Source organism: Sphaeramia orbicularis, chromosome 11, assembly GCF_902148855.1.
Source record: "Sphaeramia orbicularis chromosome 11, fSphaOr1.1, whole genome shotgun sequence".
NCBI lineage: Eukaryota > Metazoa > Chordata > Actinopteri > Kurtiformes > Apogonidae > Sphaeramia > Sphaeramia orbicularis.
Genome location: NC_043967.1, coordinates 4,530,408 through 4,556,108, shown reverse-complemented (window position 1 = coordinate 4,556,108; position 25,701 = coordinate 4,530,408). Strand labels below are relative to the sequence as shown.

General features: G+C 38.2%; 1 protein-coding gene across 1 annotated transcript in view; it reads right to left on the bottom strand.

The window, feature by feature from the left end:
- The window catches only part of LOC115428438 (zinc finger transcription factor Trps1-like), a 357,327-nt gene that overhangs the window by 181,191 nt on the left and 150,435 nt on the right, over positions 1 to 25,701 (bottom strand). Inside the window, 1 exon segment of the mRNA XM_030147486.1 lies at positions 12,984 to 13,425. Within this exon segment, the coding sequence (XP_030003346.1) occupies positions 12,984 to 12,996 (13 nt within the window). The 5' untranslated portion in view covers positions 12,997 to 13,425.

Here is a 25,701-nt window from a genome sequence, read left to right as displayed (position 1 = left end):
AGTGACGATCATTAAGTGTTACTGTGACTGACGGTTTGTATTTCAGAATGTACTCAGTTCAGATTCTCAGTTAAAACACTTCAACTACGTTAATGTTTTCTTCTACATTTTCCTCACGCATCACATGTAGAATGTGTCAGGCATTTGTTTCACAGATGAGTTCCAGAGCAAATATTCATATTAGTGGCTTTTCCATTGGACATCTGTGTAAAACTTTACCGATATTTACCAAATGTCAAAAAGTGTGTAATGTTGTTTTTTCCATTCAATCCCAAATGTGCTGATAAGTTTCTTTCTTCTGGTAGATGCCAGTAGAAGTCATTCCATAAACATGAACATAAATCTGTGTTGTTTTGAATCTAGAATGCTCGTTCCTCCTCTATCTGCTACTAAATTGTAAAATGATGTTTCCTGGTGTGTCCACACATAACCACACACGTTTGGTTTAAACTCTTCATCTTCTCTTGTTCTAACATCCATCAACATCTGGGGTTTTTGTTCACGAGACTCTACTTGTGTTAAAAGGTCTTTCCATTGCAGTTTTGTTTGATATACCAATTTAACTACACCTGAAAAACCACCTCTTGCAAGTGCAAAAATTCTTCATCAAAAAATGATAGTTTTGGCAAAATTGTTGTTTTTCCATAAGACCAATTTTTATATGCAGGTTATATTCACACAATTTGAGGGTCAAGGGAAAAGGGACTAGTGTTAACTGTGAGTAACAACAGCTTATTATCAAAATGAAGACAGTATCAGCATAAATAAGCACCAAGTCTCCTGTGGTGTGTTTTTACTTTAACATGTCAGGAAATGTCGTCTTTTTCTTCTTTGATCATTTATGTCACTTTCGACTTGTGTCTTCTATAACTTCACATTTAAAGGCACAAATAAACTGTTGTGTCTCTATAAGTTGTACCAACATCAGTTTTTAAACTTGAAACAAATCATGACGATCATTTATTTAGATAATTTCTATCTTTGAAAATGCATTCATAGGTAACATACACAGGGCAAAGAACGAATACATGAATACAATGAGATAAGAAAAATTATTACACAAAAAGATTTAAAAAAAAACACAAGAGTTTTTGTCCAAATGCGCAGTTACATTCAAGCTGACTTGGCAATAGTTTTCTACCTCAGACAAGTCTGCAGAATGATTTTTCCTTCCAGACATAGCAGGAGCAGCACACAGCTGTATGGTTCCCCAGCATATGGATTAAATAAATACAGTCTGCACTGAGCTTGTTAACACTTGTTCAGTTGGCTACAACTCTATGCTGTAGCCAAACAGAACAAAAAAAACACACACCCACATCTGCACACACACACAAATCCTCACACAGAGACAAGCCCCACACACACACACACACACACACATACACACACACACACATACACACACACACACACACACACACACACACACACACACACACACACACACACAGGTAGACAAGTATGTTTTAAAGTACATGTTTAGGTGTATGGGTATAGTATGGGTTATTGTGGGAGCGAGTAGTAGCACACTGGTCTAATGGCTGAGGAAACACACACACACACACACACACACAGTAAACAGGCTGGATGCCGATGTGGTACAACATAAACCCAGATTTTCTAGCAGTATTAACTAAATGACCTTCATTTACTTCAGAGTTCATACACATTTTTCAAGGTCAAATTCAAGGACAATCATATACATTGTATTATGTATAAACATCTGAAGTTAGGTTTCATAACAGCAAAAACTTTATATATCAAAGGAAAACACAAAGTTTCATTCAAAAAAAGGGGAACCCACTTGGTGTTCTTCAGACACACTCACGCCAAAGAGACAAAGATTCAGATCCAAATGTACCTGAGTCTACCTGAGAACACCTGGAATGTTCTTTTATGACATAAAGTTGTATTTTTTCCAAATGTATCACCTCTGTGTAAGTAGCTTTGGTTTGACATCTAACCTGGCAGAGTTAACAATAACCCTTTCATGCCTGACGTCCACATTTGTGGACCCATAGTTGAACTGATGTTCCAAAGGGTTCTAAAGGTACTACAGTCCAAACCACATGGGTTCACTTGAACTAAAATTCAACCATTTCTCAGACCTTGAAAACACAACATTGAAATTCAAGCATTTTAAAGGACTTCAAACCCCCATACTGACCCTGTTACTACAGGTAACAGTCACTGGGCCTCAAACACACTGGAGCTGTTTTCAGAACAGCCGGCCCAGTGTCGGAGCTGGTTCCTTCACCAGTTACACTGGGAACTGAAGCGCTTGTAGGTGAACGTCATACCATTATGTACATGACACATCTTTGACGGAGGGCGTTGCTTTGCCACCAAAAACCCCCAAAAAGGCCAATATGAAAGCAGATGTGTTCACGGCGGAGATAATGATACCAGTGTTATGGATGTTACCATGGATACCTGTGAGCGTTTGTCCTGTTAACACACATCAGTATTTATCTGCACCAGGACATGCAACAACATCTGCAGTGGAGAGGAAGGGAGCCACGCCCACTCCACAGATGGAACCTCAGCAGGACAACACCGACCAGCCTGGTGACGTCCACTCATGTCGTCACGTAAACACGTCGGCTGGTTCGAGATTAGGTGCAGGAACCGGCACCGGCCCGGTTCTGTGGGTCTGAAAACAGGTCCAGAGCCATTGGAGGGACGGTGTGGGGGTGCACTAACGCTGAACCACTGGTGGGGTTGTGCTCTGGCTGTGGTCAGTCTCTAACCTAATCTGATTAATGGATTCCAACCCCGGCTCAGCTGCAAACACACAAAAACACAGAGTGGAAGATGAATGGGTAGAAACACTGGAAACTAGGTTGGGTCCTTTGCCCCCGTTTTGCCCAGTTACCGTTCATAATCTGATTAATGGATTTTTCACTGAAGGACACAAACACAAGCATCGGTGGAACTGTAACACAAACGCAGCAGCGACACACAAACCCCAGTCAGACAGGTGTGTGTGTGTGTGTGTGTGTGTGGGGGGGGGGGGGGGGGGGGGGGGCACAGATCAGTCATGTGGGATCCAGCATACAACACACACCACATGTGGGCCAGCGCTGGACCAAGACCAGTTCACCTCTGAATTAACACTGAGACAAAAGCTCAACGGTACCAGTCCATATTCACGGAGCTCACACCAAATGAAATGAAGATACAAGACAAAAACACTTCTGCTGAGGAAGACGTCAGAGGAGCCACAGACACCTGTTCTAATCTGACACCTTTTATTTCATCAAAATGATAATAAGATACATATAATAAAAAGTCTACAAAAATATCTATATCATAATAAAACAGTAATATACCGAAGAAAATTATAAGTTATGTATAAGGGTGAACAAAGACACAGACCATCAAATACTTTTAACTTATTCTATTTATTCATTTATTCATTTATTTATTTAAAGAGCATCCAAAGCTGATTTTTTGACACTAAAATGGCCTCAAGCCCAAATTATATAAATACAAACAATACAATGTAGACAAATAAGTGACACTCATTAGGTTTGTGTTACCTTCCTTTGGTTTTGATTCTACTAAAACTCAAACAATTAATTGATCAATTAAATAGATTTTTTTTTTTTAAATAGCCTATTACAATTTTCCTGAATCAAAGCTTTGTTTCCTTAATTTTGATATTAAATGTCTATATGTGGACTTTGGTACATTGGATCCATCAGTTCCTCCTTTAATCTGTGAAGCTTTAACTCAAACATTCTAAATGTGAGTGTGTGTTTGTTCCAGTTGGATGTTAGTTCCATGTTCAGTTGGTCTAAGTTAGTCAGTTGGATCCAAATGTGTTTCAGACTGAGCTGACAGATTAGAGGGTAGAGATGGAACTGGGCTGGACTGGACCACTTCACATCTACACACATTTATAGACGGACTGAAGACTGTTGTTGATATTGTTGTTATTACTTCTATACACATATTTCTATACATACTTTTATACTGTTATTGTTGTTATTTCTACAGAGTAGGGATCTAACTACATGAAAATTTCATATCACAGTTATTGTGACCAAAATTATCACTGTTATCATTATTATCGTGGTATAGTTGAAATTGTGCTCAAAATGTTCAAAAAGTAGTTATACACACACTGAAATAATTTAACCAAGTTGTATTTTGAAAAGAAAAAAAATAAAATAAATAAAATAAAATAATTGGCACAATGTACCTTCTGTTGGCAGAAACTTTCAAATATTAACCCTTAGTGGTCTGAGCCTACTTTGTCCATTTTTCAGTCCTTCTGATTTTGTCTTTATATACTATATAAACAAATGTTTACTATACCCATGTTTGGTATCTTTTTTTTGTCAGCACAACTTCATCTATATCATCTGTCAATTATTTCTTCACTTTATCCTACTATATCAACACAAAAGGCCAAAAAAACACACAAAAAATATAAAATCCCATTTGAAAAATGGATATACTTTATTGCATGAATGACACAAAGATGATTAACAAACCTTTCCAGAGACTTTAAAAGTGAACATTGGTTCCAGATATTAGGTATATACAATTAAAATTGTAATAAATTTAAACTATACTTAAATATTTGACATAAAAGCATATTTTACATAGGTGTTTTTCCGGAAAAGTGCAGTAATCAAACACGGTTGTCATGATAATTAGAATTTAAACGATAATATTAACCATTGGCAATTTTACCGTGGTTTATTGTTATACCGGTAATCGTTACATCCCTACTATATAGATATTGTTTCTATATTCTTTTACTTTTATACTCTGTGGTTGTTGTTTCATCTGGTTCTGGAATAAAGGACAAGTTTTTGGTCATTTTCAGTCATGTCTGTTTCATATTTTGACAACTTTTTTGCCTTTTCATATAAACATTCAAGTCATTCTGTGCTGCAGATGACGATGAATTGAATAATCTATATTAAGTTCATTATTAAATGTTATTATTACATGCTGTTGCAATGTAGTTCTTTCCTTAAAAATGCAGAACAGAAACTGTCACACCGCTAAGAGATCAATTCCACAGGAAACAATGCTGATATAATAACTTTTGAATTTACTCTAAACTTTAATGAACATCTACATTATCAGTGAATTAAATATAAGAAAATACACGATTTACACTGAAAAATGCTAAATACAGAGGAAAATATTAGAATAAATGGTGATAAATCACTTAAGAAAGGTTAAAAAGAGATAAATATTCATTTTGGAAGTAGAACTGGGTCTTCATGGGTTAAAGCTCTGTACTGTAGATAGTACTATAGTCGTTCAGAATTGTTCAGAGCCTCTGCTCCCCCCACATTTTCTGTTCTGTCTCAGACTATGGCACAACAACATAGACTCTGGTGGGTCGCCACAGTCTATATAATTAATGGGAAACACAATGTGATGATACAATAAAACTGGGTCCATCAATTAAAACTAGCTGCACATTAGGGGTCCATGCAAACACATAGTGAGGTCTACACAAACACACACACACACAACAAACCACACACACACACACACACACACAGCTGTCACTTTGATCTCTGATTGATTTTGTGTCCTTTAAACGAGTCGATCATTAACAAACTAACAAATTAAGTCATTAATTGCCACGACAGCTGAAGACACCCCCTTTATTAATCTTTGTCTGCATAATTAATAAACCGTAATTGGAATTAATTAGAATTAATTGTTGTGAATTTGGCGGATACAGAAAAGACCTGATGTGTGTGCGTGTGTGCATGTGTGCGTGTGTGTGTGTGTGTCAGAGGTTTAATGCCCTCTGTACAGAATGATGAATGAGAAGTTATTGCTATCCCAAACACACACACACACACACACACACACACAGACTGAAATCTAAAACTGACACCAAACCTGTGTGTGTTTGTCAGGGTGTGAGAATGTACAGCGGTGCATCCTGAAATAAAACAGTAAAAGATGAGCTCATCACAAACACAATGAAGCAGCTGCTGACCTATTTAGTGTAAATAGGTCAGCAGGTTGTGAATGCGTTCACTCATTGATGCATTTTATACTGAAGCAGGTTCTATTGTAACTTTTGGTATTTGTGTGTGTAATGAAAGGCCAGGCTGATACAGAGAGGACCAGGAAGGAAAATATGGGCTAAGGAAGGTGTCCAAATATTCATGTGCATCAGACAGATCTGTGTTTATCTTAGTCTCTAGTTGTAGTTCAAATAAATCTGCGTAAACTGTTGAATGAGTTCAGTCGTACATTAAATGTATTGTGTGTATTTGATCAGAATATGAATGAATAAGTTTAGACAGAATTACAAACAGGAAATCCAACTGTACCATTGTTCTTTCTCCATCACAAATACGAATTCACCAACGTGACTCTACTGTCCCAAATCTGTCCCCACTTCACAGACATTATTTCTGGAGCAGAGGATCCATGGATTCACAGACTGACCTTGAGTTCGGGGTCCAAATCAGGTCCAGATCAGGTTCCAGATCAGGCCCAGATCAGGTTCCAGATCAGGTCCAGATCAGGTCCAAATCAGGTTCCAGATCAGTTTCCAAATCAGGTTCCAGATCAGGTCCAGATCAGGCAGGATCACTGTCCAAGATGGACGACCAAGTCAAAAAACTAAACCAGGTCCAATCAAATGAAATCAAATCAAATTTTATTCATATAACCTCAAATCATAACAAAAGTTATCTCTTGACACTTTACACATCGAGCTGGTCGAAACCAGACTCTCAAGCACATTTACAGAAACCCAACAGAATCCTCCAGGAGCAAACACTAGTGACTGGTGACAGTGGAAGGAAAAACTTCCTTTTAACAGGCAGTCCAACGTTCTGACCATGGAGAAGGAACCTGAACTCATGGTCAGTCTGTGAATCCATGGATCCTCTGCTCCAGAAATAATGTCTGTGAAGTGGGAACAGATTTTGGACAGTAGAGTCACGTTGGTGAATTCGTATTTGTGATGGAGAAAGAACAATGGTACAGTTGGATTTCCTGTTTGTAATTCTGTCTAAACTTATTCATTCATATTCTGATCAAATACATACAATACATTTCATGTACGACTGAACTCATTCAACTGTTTATGCATATTTATTTTTGTACAACTACAGACTAATATGAACACACATCTGTCTGATGCACACCAACTTAACCCCATAGAAAACAAGTGTCAGACACACACACCCACACCCACACTTCGCTGCCTCAGGAGTCAAACCCACAACGTCACAAACACAAACACGTCCCTGTCATTCTATCGTGCATCTCAGTAGTTTCTTGAGCCCAGCTGAACAGTCTCTTCTCAACAATCCTCGGTTTCTCTAAAACTCTGAAAAAATGTGCCAAATCTGACTTGTACGAGCACATCAAAGCCTGCACCAGACCGCAACGCACGCACCCGAATGCATGCACACCTGCGTGCACGGCTGCAAACATACGCATGCATCGACACAAACTTACACAGACCACAGCTAAAAGCATCAAGAAGCTCAAAGCGGCCGCCCCGCTGAAGAACATGAGCGAGCAAAGCCGCCATACCACATAATGAGAAACATGCACAAACACACACATGTGAGCAGAAGGCCTCGTCTGTGCCCGTCCAGCGCCGGCGGCTCTGCTCACATCTGAACACACACTCATGGACACAGAGCTGCAGCCGCTATTAAACTAATGACAACTGCTATTATTTCTAAACAGTTGGAGTACATTTGAAGAAAACTGTCCCATTCCAACTTACACTGTTTTACATTTTTTATAAATGATCTGCCTCAGATATTAAATGTGATAAATGTTCTGTATTTTAATCAGATTAATAGTTAAACTAATGACCAAAGTGCTGGTTTGCTGCCGTTTTCTAGGTATATGATGGTGTGTTCTTCCACATATATGTTGGTTTGTGTCCATTTATGCAACGATGTTTAAATGTTCCACTGATAGAACCTGTACAGTCCATGTATTGTCATGTGCAGACAGTGTTTGAACAGTAATATTAATATAACAGACAGTAATATTCCTTTGGACTTAAACCCATTCTATCATTAATTCTACAGTTTCACAGTTGGAGCCCAGACTGTATCTGTGAAACTACAACCAACCAGTATTTAGGACTGGATTAGTCTGGATCAGAGACTCAGACGTAGTTTAATTTCACCATTTTTATTCTGGAATCATTTGACTGATAGACTGGTGTTATTAAGTTTGAATGAATTTAATTTAGATTTTTGTCTTTCCTCCTGTATAACAGAAACATTCTGGGAAACACCCGGTCACAACACAAAATACTTAAACAAAAATATCAAATTATTCAAGAAAATCAACAGATTAATCAACTATGAAAATAATTATTAGCTGTAGTTAATGGATAATGAAGATAATAAATATGGAGATGATAATGATATTTTACTAACAGATGTGATTAATGATTTTCTGTACTCTGTTTTCCTTTTGTGGTCATTTTATTATATGATATTGGTATAAGTAGAATCTAGTATTAGTAAAAAACATATTTTCCAATTGAAAACAAGATGTTTATTGACAGTGAACACTTGCATAAAAAACGGAGGGTTCGTACACATTTTTCAAGGTCAAATTCAACCACTTTTCAAGCACTTTTAAGGGTCATTTTCAAATGTTTCCAGCACAGCCTCTTATCACTGGGGTAAAATACTTATCTACATGAATACAGATACTCAGGATTATTTATTTCACTTTTTATCACAATGATGTACATTGTATTATGTATAACCATCTAAAATTATCTTTCATTATAGCAACAACTTTAGAACTTAAAGGAGAACACAAAGTTTTACCCAATAAAAGGGAACCCACTTGGTGTTTTTCAGACACACTCACACCAAAGAGACAAAAATTAAGATGAAAATGTACCCGAGTCGATCTGAGAACACCTGGAATTTACTTCATGACAAAGCTGTATTTTTCTAAATGTGTCACCTCTGTGTAAGTAACTTTGTCTGGACATCTAACCTGACAGAGTCAATATTAAACATAAATAAATAAATCACATCACAGAGGTAGAATTCCAAGCACTCAAACTAAAATTCAAGCACTTTTCAGACCTGGAAAACAAAACTATGAAATTCAAGTGTTTTCAAGGATTTCAAGCACCCATATGAACCCTGAAAAAGACATCTAGATTTTTAAAACTTTTTAAACAAACTTTCACAGGATATATATAAGGAAAAATAGAAATACAAAGCTGCAAGCACAAAATTATTAATGGCGAAAATAAGATTTGTCCAACTGTTTGTTCTTCTAAAACTGTGACAGGCTCAGTCAGGAACAGACAACAGGTCATTGAAACCTCTCTGTGTTTCCTAATAAAACACCATTTCACCCAAACGCAGGCTGTGGTCCTACGTACATACCTGCATCACTGTCATTTCAGGAAAAACTGACACTGAAAGTCCAAACACAAAGGTCTCTTTTCAGAAACAATGGCCATTTTTTTAGACTTTATTTGAGAGAGTTCTCAGTGGAAACTAGTGAGGCAGCAGGATAAAAGCACGGTGCAGGTATGTGGCAAAGACAAAGGAAACACAGCGACAGCGCTCTGAAGTATGTGGTAACAAAGACGGAGGAAGATAACGCAGCGAGGGTAGAGCTGTGCACGACTGAGGACAAGAGAAAAGTCCAAGTGTGTCATCGCCGCTTCACTTATTTCCACATCTGTGTGTGTGTGTGTGTGTGTGTGTGTGTAAGCGCATATGCCTGCGTTTTCCAATAATCATGGGCTAGCAAAACGCCAAAGTATATTATAGGCTGGTGCACACACAATACGTAAGTGCTTACTTTGTAAAAATGTACAAATTCATCGTCTCTCCAAACACATCAACAGACACACACAGCAAATACATTAAAGACTGAATAATCTTTGCACATTCAGCACACCTTGAAAAAATGACTTACAACCATGAACGCATGCAATTTGAAACAACATCATTTTAACTATTGCAGCTATTTTTATTATGAAGCAGCTTCTACCACAAACCACTGCAGCGTAGGGTACATCCTGTCAGAACGACCTCAAATGCATGGAAATGCATTTACTGTCAAGTAGTAACTGTGTGTGTGTGTGTGTGTGTGTGTGTGTGTGTGCGTGTGTGTGTGTGTGTGTGTGTGCGTGCGTGCGTGTGCGTGTGCGTGTGTGTGTAGCACAGGTGTCAAACATGTGGCCCAGGGGCCAAATCCGGGCTGTGGGATGAATTTATGAAATGCAAAATTTACACTGAATATATTAACAATCACTGGTGTCAAAATCATTTTAATTCAGGTTCCACATACAGACCAGTGTGATCTCCAGTGGGTCAGACCAGTTAAATATTATTATAATAACCTGTAAATAATGACAACCACAAATGTTCTCTTTATTTTAGAGTAAAAAAGTTAAATTACATGAAAATATTTACATTAACAAACTATACTTTCAAAAAAAATGTGAATAACCTGAACAAATATGAACAACATAAAATGTCTTAACAGAAGTAAATGCGACTTCCCCAATATTCTGCCTGTTACTAAATGTTTTGTGTATTTATAATTGTAATGTACATTATAAATGATAAACTGATCCATGATGTCAAAACTGCACTTGTTTTTCTTAAGACATTTCCAGTTGTTCATGTTATTTAGATTTTTAAGGAAACTTTGTAGATGTAAACACTATCACAATGTAACTTTACTTTTTCCATTGTTACTATTTTACCACTTATCTATTTTATTATTTTACTGACCCACCCTGACTGTGGCCCCTAAACTAAAATGTGTTTGACAGCTCTGATGTAGTGTTAAACACTCCCCTAAAACACAGCAGTGCATGTGACCAACAGCCCAATGATGAGTTGACACCAGTAGCTCCTTAATACCAGGACTGGGTGAAGAACAACATGAGTACTGTGGGATTACTTCAGATTATGTCATAAATATTAAATAATTTTCTGATGTTTGTATCCCATTCATCTTCAAGCTCCTTTTGTCTTTCCATGTCTTTTAAGAGTAATTTAAATGCATAAATATCTGTTTTCAACTTTCATGATCATAAATGCGCCTTTAAAAGAAAACAAACAATATTTTGAAACGTATTCTAATAATTCTATGAACATTCTTATGGTTGTATCCTCTGGGATTGTGTCACACAGCCTTCATTTTACAACATTTCATGACGTCGTGTGGAAACGGATCCTATGAAAAGTCCTGTTTGTGACGTCAGGTCCACACATGTGGTTCTAGTTACTACAGATTCCACCGGAGCTTCATTCAATCACAGCTCTGAGTGAGCGGCCCTTAAGGGGTTAATGAACTCAGATAATGAGCTGCACTGAGACACTGTAAAGCACACACTAACGCTAACATCGGACATCAAGAGACTACGCTGTCCGCCAGGTCAAACTCATTGTGTTCGGCTGTGTCGCAATTCAAAGAAAAACTTTTCTTTTCCCACAAGTAGAGCAACTAAAACCCAAACGTTGATCCTCAGCATATGTGTGGCATTTTAAAGCAGCACTGTCAACTAATGCAAGCGTCATGAATATGGCTGTTTGAGCAGCAATGAGTTCGTGTCGGCAACTTTTTCCCTGAACCCAAACAAGCTGAAGGTTAGAATATGAATCTAAAAAGAGCCACACACTGGGACGGACAGGGTCCCAGTGCTACAACAACAAACACAAACTAATAATCCTATGTAATAGTCCCACAGAAGAAAGAAGCACCAATTAAAACTATACATGCATAACATTAGGACTGTTTATGTATGTGTTAATATATTTATTTTATTCATTTATTTTACCTTTACTTAACCAGGAAGTCCCACTGAGATTAGGAATCTCTTTTATAAGGCAGACCTGTCTGAGGTATCAGCCATACAAAGTCCAAACAACATAAAACACATACATGATACACAATGAACAATAAAACACAACTATTCAACCATAATGGACTCAAGAAAAACAGTGACATCCCTCCTTCACTGCATTCTCCATGATACTTTTAAAATCATAAATATAATATTAAAACTAAGTTCACGCGCAAAGGAGAGCTACAACAATTCACTAATCAATTAGACACCAACGATAAAATCAACTATTTCACTAATCAATAACATGCTTAAGTCACTCAGCCTCTTAAATATGAAATGTTTTCATCATAATTCACTGGTTTCTTGTCTCTACTGTGACAGTAAACAGACATTTGAGGGCGTCATCCTGGGTTTTGGAACACTTTTTTTTTTCTTCACTATTTTACAAACTAAACTCAAAATTATAAAGGACATAAAAAAAAATACTCAGCATTAGTTGCAGCCATAGTTTTAATTGTAGTTCACTGCACTAACAACAGTAAAAAATTAAGGTTAATTACTTTTGATTTTATTTTTTATAAAAAGGATTAGATTAAAAACTGAACAATAACTTCCAGAATAAAAGTAGTTAAACTTGACCAGGTATATGAGTCTCTGATCCAAACTAATCCAGTCCTAAATGCTGGTTGGTTATAGTTTCACAGATACGGTCTGGGGTCAAAATGTGAAATTCTGTGAATTAATGATAGAATGGGTTTAAGTCCAAAGGAATATTAGTGTCAGATCTACCAGATCTACCTCAAACACTGTCTGCACATGACAATACATGGACTGTACAGGTTCTATCAGTGGAACATTTAGACATCTATTGGATAAATGGACACAAACCAACATATATGTGGAAGAACACACCATCATACACCTGGAAAACAGCAGCAAACCAGCACTGTGGTCATTAGTTTAACTAATAATCTGATTAAATTATGGAACATTTAACACATTTAATCTGAGGCAGACCACTTATAAAAAAAATAGTAGAGCAGTGTGATTATTGACCAGCAGCATAAACATCATATAAATATGTTACGATCTACACTTTTTTAGTTTTTTAAAGATGTAAAACCTACAGAAACTCCTAAAGCTAACAACCCAAACGGAGCCTTACCTCTTCTGATCATCAGGTTATAAAAACATCATGGGTGACTCCTGGCCTTTGCTTCAGCAGCTCCACTGGACCCAGTACCGTCCAGCAGCGGTCCGGTCCGGTCCGGGTACTGGCCTCTGTACTCCACACGGACCAGGTGTCAGGCCCACGCTAGAATCCCTCCATTTGTCCGCGTCCAGTCGGGTCGGTAAACGAGTCCAGAGGACAGAACGTCCACCCTGGTTCTGTGTGCGTGTGGCGTCCACGGCTCCTGTTCCACTTATAGTTAACAGCTGGGCCACACGGCGCTGGATCCCATCAGGACTGTTGTAAATCCATGGAAGAGGGATTTGCAGACTGCCGTTCTTGTTGTCCACTCTTCTTTTTTCCTTTTTTTTTTTTTTTTCAGCTCTTGTTTAAGTCCTCAGTCACGGCTGTCAGAGTCCACCGTCAGTGTAACCACCTGGAAACAGGCAGGAAGGTAAATGACGTTAGATCCAAACATGGACCAGAACCTACTGGAGCCAGGTTTGAACACATTCTGCTCATATTTGACTTTTGCGGGAAACACTTTTGTGCACATGTCAGACACCTAAATTGATCAGCTGATTCAAGATTCGAGAAGTTTACTGTCGTATCCACAGCAGGACTGAGCAATGAAAATCTAACTTTGTGACTTCCCTTCACACGACGAACGTAAACAGTTAAACTAAACTAAAACACAATAAAGGAAATAAACTGTACAGTTAAAACAATTTAAACTAAAACACAATAAAGGAAATAAACTGTACATTAAGCAAGGACAAATAAATAGGTACAATAACATAAGTAAGTGCATCAAGGTGCAAAAAAAAATACAGATTGATTGTTTGATTGCGCTGATCAAAGGTGCACAAAAATATGAAGTGTCCCCGCTGAGACCGGAGCAGGTCCCAGTCTCTAATTGGACCCATTTAGTTTTATCAGCGTCGAGTCGACAGCAGACAACACCTTCCATATGCCCAGAACGTTTGATGAAACCCAAGCACTGATAATGTAATGTTAGAGCAAGACTAAATAAAAACAGCTTTTCTCAAATAAACAAAGAAAATATGGAAAACTCAGACAAAATATCTATATATTTTCTGTATTTTCTCCACTGATACATTTTAAAGTGTTGAGGATTTATCAGACAGTTAGTGTGCTGTGATAAGAGCTCACTTATTTCTGAAATAACATAATCAGCTGAAACAATAGTGGCTAAAGGCAGAATATTAATGACAAAAAGTCACTCATTGTGGGACAAGAAATTCATTCCAATTAGAAAACAATTACAGCCTGTGAAAGCAATCAGTGAGCATACAACATCTGCCTCTGTGTGTGTGTGTGTGTGTGCGTGTGTGTGTGTGTGTGTGTGTGTGTGTGTGCGTCCAAGTATTATTACATCCCTTATTTCAATATTGATTGCTTTATGAATCATTGTCCGATCGTGGATGAACATTTTCCAGACATCAGTGTGTGTGTGTGTGTGTGTGTGTGTGTGTGTGTGTGTGTATCAGTCGTCCAGTGGCTGCAGCCGCTGACAGTTACACTGACTTTATTTGGTAATTCTAGTGTTAAATGTCAAGACTCACCAGTTCTCAGTTCCCCCTTTTGTTGCCCCAACCACAAAATCACCCCACCCTCTGTCTGTACTGTACCACCCCCTCCCTCCCTCTCTCTGCCACCCCTTCTTCTTCTTTCCATCTATCTTGCCCTTTCTCTCTCTTCCTCTCACCGCAAATCTAAATCTGAGTCTGTATTTATACAAAGCCATTTTCCCTGGGACAGACTTCAGTGAGTGCAAATATATATATATATATATATATATATATATATATATATATATATATATATATATATATATATATATATATATATATATATATATATGTATGTATGTATTTATTTATTTATTTATTTATTTATATTTATAGACACACACATTTATCGTGCAGTCATGCATATTAATCTTTAAACTATCAGGGTTTGTACACATTTTTCAAGGTCAAATTCAAGCACTTTTCAAGCACTTTTTAGGGTCATTTACAATTTTTCCAGCCCAGCCTCTTACCACTGGAGTAAAACACATACCTACAGGAATACATTTACCCAGGATTATTTATTTCTCTTTTTATCACAATGATGTACATTGTATTATGTATAAACATCTAAAATTATGTTTCATAAAAGCAAACAGTTTAGAAATTAAAGGAGAACACAAAGTTTTATCCAAAAAAAAAAAAAAAAAAGGGAATCCACTTGGTGTTTTTCAGACACACTCACACCAAAGAGACAAAGATTAAGATACAAAAGTACCTGGAGTCGACCTGAGAACACCTAGGAATTTACTTTTATGACAAACTTTTATTTTTCTAAATGTGTCACCTCTGTGTATGGAGCTGTGGCTGGACATCTAACCTGACAGAGTTAATATTAAACATAAATAAACAAATAAATCACATCACAGAGTTAGAATTGCCAGCATTTTCAAACACTAAAACTAAAATTCAAGCACTTTTCAGATGTTAAAAACACAACAGTGAAATTCAAGCATTTTCAAGGATTTCAAGCCCCTGTCTGAACCTGAACTAGTCTTTGGATGTCAGTCCTTCTCAGTTTCTAGTTCTAGTTCTCCTGTCTTTAGGGTTAAACTGTTTACATCATCAGTTCATTCATTTATACTGTTTGAATGTTTTCATCTTGTTGTATAAGAACTCAGATTCAAATTGCTTTGGGCTTTAATGTATGAACGCTGGCTTTTATTGGATTCTTCAGCTGGACTTATGGTCGCAGACGTCATGCATCACCACCTACGCTGTAACTTCGTACAGCCCCATGTGGGCCCATGCGGCTTTGACCTGCACCTCTTCCACCCACTCCTGGTTGGCCAATTTATGATCATGTGACACCAGGACTGTACAGCAACAAGTGTGGGATTCCACCGAATATAGTTCATTAGTTTATATTCATGACTTATTTCACTTTTATTCTTGTCTGTTCCTGTTTGCTCCTGATAAACCTGTGGTTTGAACATTAATAAACCCACATAATTTAACTAAATTGTTTCTTTATTTCATTAGTATAATCAGTAATTATCAGATGTTGGTATTCCCCATCCATTAACCTAGTTCCATTCAGCGGTTCCATCTCTTTCGTTGCCTACACTGTAATACTTTTAATAGAACTATGACATCTTTGTTAAGTTCTGTGAGCTCATGAAGACACTGCTCCATGTTGCTCCCTAACCTTCCATATTGTTGTTCTAAAACAGAACATGCCTGCCGGAAGATATGGAAACAGGGATGTAACGATATGAAAATTTCATATCATGGTTATTGTGACCAAAATTATCACGATTATCATTATTAATGTGGTATTGTTGAAATTGTGCTCAAAATGTTCAAAAAGTACTTATACACACACTGAAATAATTTAACCAAGTTGTATTTTGGGGGAAAAAAAAAGAAAAACAGATAAAATATTTGTCACAATGCACTTTCTCTTGGCAGAAACATTCAAGTATTAACCCTTAGGGGTCTGAGCATATTTTTCAGTCCTTCTGATTTTGCCTTTATATACTATATACAGAAATATTTACTATAATCATGTTTGGTATCTTTTTTTTCACCACAACTTCATTTATATCAACTGCCTATTATTTTTTTCACTTTAACCTACTATATCAACACAAAAGGACAAAAAACACAAAAAAAATACAAAATCCAATTTGAAAAATGTATATAATTTATTGCATAAATAACACAAAGATGCCTCACGAATCTTTTCAAAGACTTTAAAAGTGAATATTGATTCCAAATATTAGGTAAATACAATTAAAAGTGTAATACATTAAAACTGTACTCAAGTATTTGACATAAAAGCAGATCTTTACATAGGCGTTTTCTCCAGAAAAGTGCAGTCATCAAACACGGTTGTCATGATAATCAGAATTTAAATGGTAATACTAACCGTTGGCAATTTTACCGCGGTTTATCGTTATACCGGTAATTGTTACATACCCATACCCAACCATGGAAACAACTCCGCCCAGTGGAGTTTCATCTATGAAACCAGCTGATACCAGCACTACTGCCACCTTCTGATTTGGAAGGAAACTACAACACTTTCTCAAAACGAAACCACAACAACAGTATGCCCCCCCCTTGGTTTGTTTGTGTGTTTCTTTACACTTCAGCAGCAAAACTATTGGTTGATTTCATACCAAATTGGGTTTATAGATTACCAGTGACCCAGAATAGATGTGATTACATTTGGAAAAAGTAGGTCAAAGTTACTTTTTTTTAATGATTTTTTTTTTGTTTTTTTGTTTTTTAATCTTCCCATTTACTTATAATGGGTGAAACACATGCAAGGGGCGGGGTTTGTTGTGCCTGGCACCTCTCTGTTTTTTTCTTCATGTTCATTTTTGTCTCATTACCTCCACCAAGGAACAGCAAAGGTTATGTTTTCATCGGGGTTTGTCTGTTTGTCTCTTAGCAAGATAACTCAAAAGTTATGGATGGATTTTGATGGAATTTTCAGGAAATGTTGATAGCACAAGGAACAAATGATTACATTTTGGTGGTGATGGGGGGGCACTGATCTGCTTTGGTGGAGGTCTGCACTCTCTGGGTGCTTTTCTAGTTTCTTCATGTTCATTTTTGTCTCATTGCATCTATTTTCATATTAATTTTTCATTTTGTTCTGTCTTTCAAGCCACTTTTTGTTTAGTTTTTTTTTTCCACTGCTCTTGCATCACCTTCTATAAGAAATTTAAAACTTTCAACTTTTACTCAAAGATAAAATATAAAACTGAAAGGAAATAATGCTTTCACGTTTATCTTGTAATCGACTGCTACAATATCCTCTACCTTAAACCGTACTACAGCCCTCAGATGAAAAAGGTGTTGTATCCCAGTTTAGCTGTTCACCTGCTTAAACACGCTGTTGACTTCTACACAGAGACATGAACAGAGGAACCATTTGTCAAACCTACTGTGTCATTATCTGCAATGGGACAAGAAAACGCAGGCATGAAAAATAAATACCATTATGAGTCATTACTGAAATTATGACTCATTTTAAGACCCTCCCATGCTAAACGTGCAGCATTTGTGAGACTATATGTTTTGCAAAACCAGTTGTTAAGATGAGTTTCTATTTCCTCCAGGTAAAGTGTTACAGATTTACTGCGCTACATATATAAACATATATTTAAGGTTCATCCCTATACACTGTATGCCACATGTCCCCCCAGGCAACAAAAATATAAGGGTGAAATGACAGCGAGCATATACACACACTGACTCCAGGTTTGTACAAGACTGATACACACATACAAGTATTCAGTTATTAGAGCTGGAGAAGAAGACGGAAGACAGAAGACAGAAGAAGACAGAAGAAACAAAAGACAACAAAAGAAGACAGAAGAAACAGAAGACAGAAGAAGGCAACAGAAGAAGAAGATGAAAGAAGAAGACAGAAGACATCAGAAGAAAGAAGAAACAGAAGAAGGCAGAAGACAGAAGACAACAGAAGAAGATGGAAGAAGGAGAAGACAACAGAAGACAGAAGAAACAGAAGACAGAAGAAGAGGAAGAAGACAACAGAAGAAGACAGAAGAAGAAGATGGAAGGAGAAGATGGAAGGAGAAGACAACAGAAGAAGAAGACAGAAGATGAAGAAGGTGATTTGGTCACACTGTTCTACTATTTCTAAGTAAATATCTGCCTCAGACATTAAATGTAATAAATCTGACTTTAATCAGATGAATCATAAACTAATGACCAAAGTGCTGTTTAGCTCATGTTTTAATCCATATGATGGTGTGTTCTTCCACACATATGTTGGTTTGTGTCCATTTATCCAATAGATGTCTAAATGTTCCACTGTTAGAACCTGTACAGTCCATGTATTGTCATGTGCAGACAGTGTTTGAAGTAGAACTGATAGATCTGACACTAATATTCCTTTGGACTTAAACCCATTCTCTGGTAAATTGTCAGAATTCCACATTTTGACTCCAGACTGGATCTGTGAATCTACAACCACCCAACACTTTGACTGGATTAGTCTGGATCAGTGACACACATGTGGTGGACTGCTTTGATTCTGGAAGTGTCTGACTTGTAGACCAGTGTCATCAGTTGTATTCACAACAGGAAAAGAAAAGAGAAGAGAAGGAGGAGGAGGGTTTTCTCTTGACAGTGTGACTGTAAATATTTTCCCTGCTGAACGGTGACTCAGAGGGGCTGCTGCTTACTCATTTACTCGCTCGGTGTTTGCCTCTGCTCTTTTTTCCTTCACTCCTCCACTCTGACTTATCTACGTTTTCACATTCATCGCTTTTTCAACCTCTTGCTTTTTTGTCGCTTCCATCACTGTCTTTTCCATCAATCTATCACTGAGCCCGTCCTCTGTCTGTTTTTCCAAGTGTCATTGTGGCTGAGATACACCCCCCCCCCCCCCCCCCCCCGCAAACGTGTGTGGTCCGGTCCGACTATAGACCGTTACATTGTCCCAGACAGGTTGGACTGTGCCACTAGCCAGCAGACGATGGAGGAGGGAGGGGTGTGTGTGTGTGTGTGTGTGTGTGTAGGGGGGGGTGTGATGGTGTGTGTGTGGGGGGGGTTCCTAGGGAATGTTTGTTTTTCTGTTTCCAATTTGGTCCAGCCCGAGGAACTCCACACTCCGCTCTGTCTCAAATGCACCATTCATGACGGCCTGACGTACATGATTACACACAAATACCCACTCACCAACCCCCCCCCACACACACACACACACACACACACACACACACACACACACACACACACAGGCATGTGCACACGTATTCATGCACATCAAGCACTTTAACGTGCATGCGGAACATACAGACTTATAAAACATGCAAATTGATTTTCAATCATTTTCAGCCTGAAACTCCAGCCCTTTCATTTATCTTTGTTCTCATCTTTTATTGTTTTGTGATTTGTTATTGCTTATGCTGTTTCAAATGACATGGTGGTCAAACTAATTACGCATGTTTCTTCCCCATCTTTCAGCAACCCCCCCCCTCCGTGTCCCTGTGGAAAATGATTGTCTTTGAAAGGCCTTTTTGATGTGTCTCCGTGTGTTTTTAGATGCTATGTAGACAGATTTAAGCTCCATGTTCCACCAATTAGAGCACAGAGGGCACATTGTTTCACATTCAGCCCCACTGTTCCATCTGAAATGAATTATTTAGTCCCATTTATTGTTTAGATTTCAAGTACAGCACACAACGCTGATCCTCGCAATTAAAGGTTATCGTTTATCAGTGCAAACCAAATGGACAGATGGACGGACAGATATGAGACACATTCAGTTTGTTATGAAATGTCATGTAGACTCAGTTAAGTTCCACATTCCATCAATTACACATCGCACAGACAGGAAACCACATTGTTTTTTATTCTAAAATTACAGGCTTATTCAGTTGATTTTAATGTTTGTATTTCAGATTCACAAAGCGGTATGTGCAAAAAAGCTCCAGCAAATATTTCAGGCAGACAGGAGGAAAAATCTGATCAAAGGAGATTTTAACTGGGTTTTAAAAGTTTGGTTCTAAGTTCTGCTAATTATAGCTCAAATAAATGCACTTTTTCCTACAGTATTTGACTTGTTTCATTTTGAGTATCGGGCCTTCAAATGCAGGTACGTTTCCATTTGATTACATATACGACATTAAATCACTGATGGTTTTCATAATGTTCCACGATCTGAGGACTCACTGAGTGGTTTTAGGTGAACAGCAGGACTATGTTTGCCCTAGATAAATACACACTCACACACCGGAAAGCTAAGGGAGCTCCTTGTTTTTTTCTTTGTGTGTTGACTCATCACCAGTGCAACATAGAGTTAACATCAAACACTGAATGACACGCACAAAAACGCCGGCAAACCCGACACGACACGACAGATGCATCTGTTGCTCATTCCTCCTCTAAACACACTATGAAATTACCAGAAGCCCATGAAAGGTTTTTTTCTACAAAAGCTCTGAAATTGACATCATAAATTGAAGAAATTGCTAAGGTACAGTTTGTTAAAGTAAGGGCGGTATCAGAGATGATAGTTATTCCAGTTTTGACCTTGGATAAAGTAGATAATGACTGTGTCTCACTGACTGACAGCTCCATTAGAAATGCTCTGTGTTAACAGGACGGATGGAAACACTAAAAACAATAAGGCTTTTACACCTGGACTGGACTGGACGAAAATGACAGGTCCCACTGGATGCCGTTTCAGGATACAAGCTCCACTCTGACGCTGACGTTCCACTCAGAACCGTCTAGCGCTGACCACAAAAAGAACATTTTTAATCACAGGGTTTGGACACATTTTTCAAGGTCAAATTCAAGCACTTTTAAGGGGACAGCACCTTATCACTGGGGTTCAACACATATCTAGAGGAATACATAAAAAACTCATGATTAATTTTGTCACTTTTTATCACAATGATGTACATTGTATTATGCTATAAACATCTAAAAATATGTTTCATAATAGAAAATTTAGGAATTAAAGAACACAAAGTTTTATCCCAAAAAAAGGGACACTCGTACTGAGCCAAAGATTAAGATAAAAATGTACCAGGAGTGGACCTGAGGACACCTGAGAGTTCTATTTTTCAAACTGTATCACCTCTCTCTAATTAACTTTGGTTTGAGTTAATGTAAAAATTAATAAATCATATCATAGAGTTATAATCTAAGCACTTTCACTAAAATTCAAGCACTTTTCAGACCTTGAAAACACAACAGTGAAATTCAAGCATTTTCAAGGATTTCAAGCCCCCCTACCGACCCTGTAATCAGTGTCCGAATTCATATTTCAAACAAGTATCAAATATCCTCAGACTACTGGTGTCTGTCATCAGCCTCATCAGCTCTGCTTGGATATTTACAGTCGTGTATCTGTGAAACAAGAACACAATGTCCTGACATGATCATCCTGACTAGATTACTCCTTTGTAAATGACACCAGTTAATTACCCTGATCAACCAGATCTTTGAGCTGCTGGCGCTGAAGCTCAGGGAGTGGTTTATCCAATCATTACTGTAAACTACACTCACAGCTTTCAAGGTTCACTCTGAAACAAGTTTCACACTGAAAAACATACACCTGCCACATGTGGGCACCGCCGTGTTCCATTAGAGCTGAAAGAAACGGTCCAACGCAACGGATCAAACCAGGTGACAGGTGACTTGTCCTTTGATACACATAGACCTGTGGCACTGCCGCCTCCAGCTGTGGACCACACCCACCGCTGTAGACCACACCCACTGCTGTCTTCATGGAATACATGGCTCAGAGCCCATACATGCCACAACCAAATTACGTCAATTCACTAAAGTTTAATATCATCTGGGCCTTTCATCCACATGACACCGGTGTTTGTCGTGGTCCTGAAATGGAATTTTTGGAGAACGGGTCCCAGAGCGGAAAAATCTCCCAGCTCCGCCCTGGCGTTGGTGTATGGATAGGTACAACACCACTGTATGGAAACCATGATGCCACAGTACCATGTGACCAGAAGAAGAAAATCCTGGATGTAACATCTGGTAACAACAACAACAACGGCAGATTCCAGAGTTGTGTTTGTGCTGCTCAGTTTATTAGCACTAGTCCAACTAAACCTGGTACTGCTGTACCAACTGGACAATCAGAAGAGACGCAGAAACAGATCCACACCTCAGATACTTTTAAATCCACCACAGTGTCCTGGTAGAAGGACGACCCGGACCATGCATTCTTCTGTGGTTTGAGTGTATCCTGCCGTTTAACCCAGTTTGACGGTTTCCACCTGGATGCAGATATTTATTGAAATGATACGTGTACAGACGCAAAACTTTTAGAATCTGCGAAAGAAAAACACTAGGAGCATTATGGTGTGGACGTAGCCTTGGTTAAAAAGGTCAAAGGTCAAATGGAATATACCACAGTACAAAAAAAAGATAAACAGATATAAAATCATTATTTCTTCCAATTTAAAGTGAATTTAAGTCCCGATTGAAAGATGAAGAAACCACACAGTTATTTATTAAAGATGTACTCAGATGAAAACCCATCTCTGGTCTCTGATATTCAAAACTGAAAACTATGTAAAGACTAATATTTGTGGTTGTAACTTTGTTTTTAACAAACTGTTAGGCACTGGAATTGTTCTGCACAAAATGCACTTTTGTTTCTGAGGAAAAAAGGCATACGGGTTGGATATTGAATTGAAAATTTCCTTAACAAATTTTCTTATGTATTCTAATTGCGCAGCAAATGTTCTTTCTAAAGGAAAGAATATGTGTTTTATTGCTGTAATAAATATAAATAAGAGCCTTTTTTTTTTTCAGTTCATAATCTGAATATTCGACTAGTGCTTACAGTAGTGGAGGACTAGTCGACTATAATAATCATTAGTTACAGCCCTAATGTGTGAATATATCAGGATATCAACACTGGTTGTTTATTATCCAGCTGTTTGAAAGGATTTATCAAAAACATAAAGTTTAAGAGTAAGTGCTGTCAAATGTCTCAGCTCTAGTAGAATGTCAGACGTGTCTTTTTAATCAGTAAAGGTGGATTAGAGCCACTGTGGTCAGTAGACCAGACAAACTCCCCAACCACAGGAAAGACCCTCCCTGTATGTGGATGATATTACCGTCCCCCGTCAGTGTACAATAGTAGCAGAAAGGCGGCAGCTGCATAAATCAACGTGGGCCTGTTGATTCTGACCCTGCTCTCCACAGCTAAGACTCTCATGCATCAAAAATAATGGAGAACAATCTCTGCTTCAGTGCTGGTTGTAGGCGTAATGGAAGGAACTAGTAGCTGCATAAATCAACATGTTTATTGTTGACTCTTGCCGAGCTGTCTTTTCCCCCAAAATACGGAAAGCAAACTACAGCTCTGCCAGAAACACACACACACTTTATACACACACCCCACTGGCGCACCCAGTCTGCCAGGCAAAGCTGATGTATATGCACACACACACACAAACACACACACACACACACACACACACACACCCCTATACATACATATGTGTGTCATAGTTTGGTTTGTCTCTGTCTGGGTAAGCTCAAACATTATGTCAGTTACACATACAAGCACACACATTAACACTAATACACAACGCTGTACACACACAGCTACACTAATTCAACACAAGTCTTTCTCATATACACACACACACACAAACACACACACACTTTCCATTCCTGGAGAATCGGACGTTTCCTGCGAGCGGCTGGCCCGACGGGAAAAAATGTCTGGACAAACTTAAGACACACACACAGACACACAACGGAACATTTTTAAGCCACAATGTTGACTTTATATTGGTTTCCAGAGCCCTTCTATCTGCACGGCGGCCAAGTGAAGCAGCATTTCCCTGTTCAACACTGTCGGGAAGCTCTGGACTCAGAGGTTTTCAAGGCCTCAGTGATGTCAATGTGGGGCTGGGCTCCATTCAGCGCTGAACAAAGCCAAGTATCATTCTGTCAATGTGAGTCACTACTCCAGTACAGAAGTTTTACAGCAATGAAAACATCCTTTACTACTTCATTGTCTCAAAAAAATAAATAAATAAATAAGACAATGACCCGGGACCAGGGGCCAAAATTAACACCGACCTAACACCAAATTACAGATGTAAGGATTACAGATATTGGTGCTACAATTATTGTCAGAGAATAATTGCAGTTTCAAAATTACTACAATTATTTTTGCAGGGGGTTTATACATGGGGGTGTGGTCTGTGCCACACATACCTTACAATGCGTACATACAGACCATACCACCGTACGTCCTTTTGCAAAGTGAAAGTGAAACTTAACAGGCGTTACTAATTCCTCTGAGTCTCCTGCTGTTGTGAAGCTCATTTACCTTCTCCCTACCTCCTGAAACTTCACAAACTGTCATTTAAGGAGGCAATATGTTTGTTTAAGGGGCACTGTCCCCTCTTGACCTCCCTAGAACCAGGCCTGTTCTACAGGTGCATCAGACTATTTAATGCAGTTTACCTTGTGATCAAACAGAGTGTGTTTACTGCATCAGCTCACAGGTTCACCTCCTGAAGTCTGTCTGACAGTCTGAACTGCAGGAAAGTTTTTTGTTTTTTTTTTTTAATTTGAACAATAAAAAGCCAGAATGAAACAGGAGTAATGAGGCTATTTTCAAAATGTAAGGAGTAGAAGGAAAAAGTCAGCTGAAAAATAATTACTCCAGTTTAGTATACAGAACGCAAATTTCTACTTAAGTAAGGTAACGAAGTACAAATACTTTGTTACCTGACACCTCTGCACAGACACATCATGTTGGTTCACATCCACGTCACGTGGATTTCACGTTGAGTAGTGGAATCATGGCTGACAGTGAAACAGACTAGTTACTTCCTATAAAGAACTGCACTTCCATCATATGGAATTGGTTTGGATTTCCCCAAATGACAAAGCGCAAACAACAGTAACTTGCAAAATTTGCACAGACACAGTCGCATGTCAGATGGCAACACTCTGAACCTGTTCAATCAGCTGAAGAGACGACATCCCAAACAGTATGAAAACTGAACGGAATTAGAAGACCAGCCACACCACAGCCAGAGGAAACAGGTAGAGTTAAACAAAAGCAAACAACTGGAACAAAAGATTTCCATCCTACTAATAATACTTATTATAAGGGGGGGGTACGGAGCAGT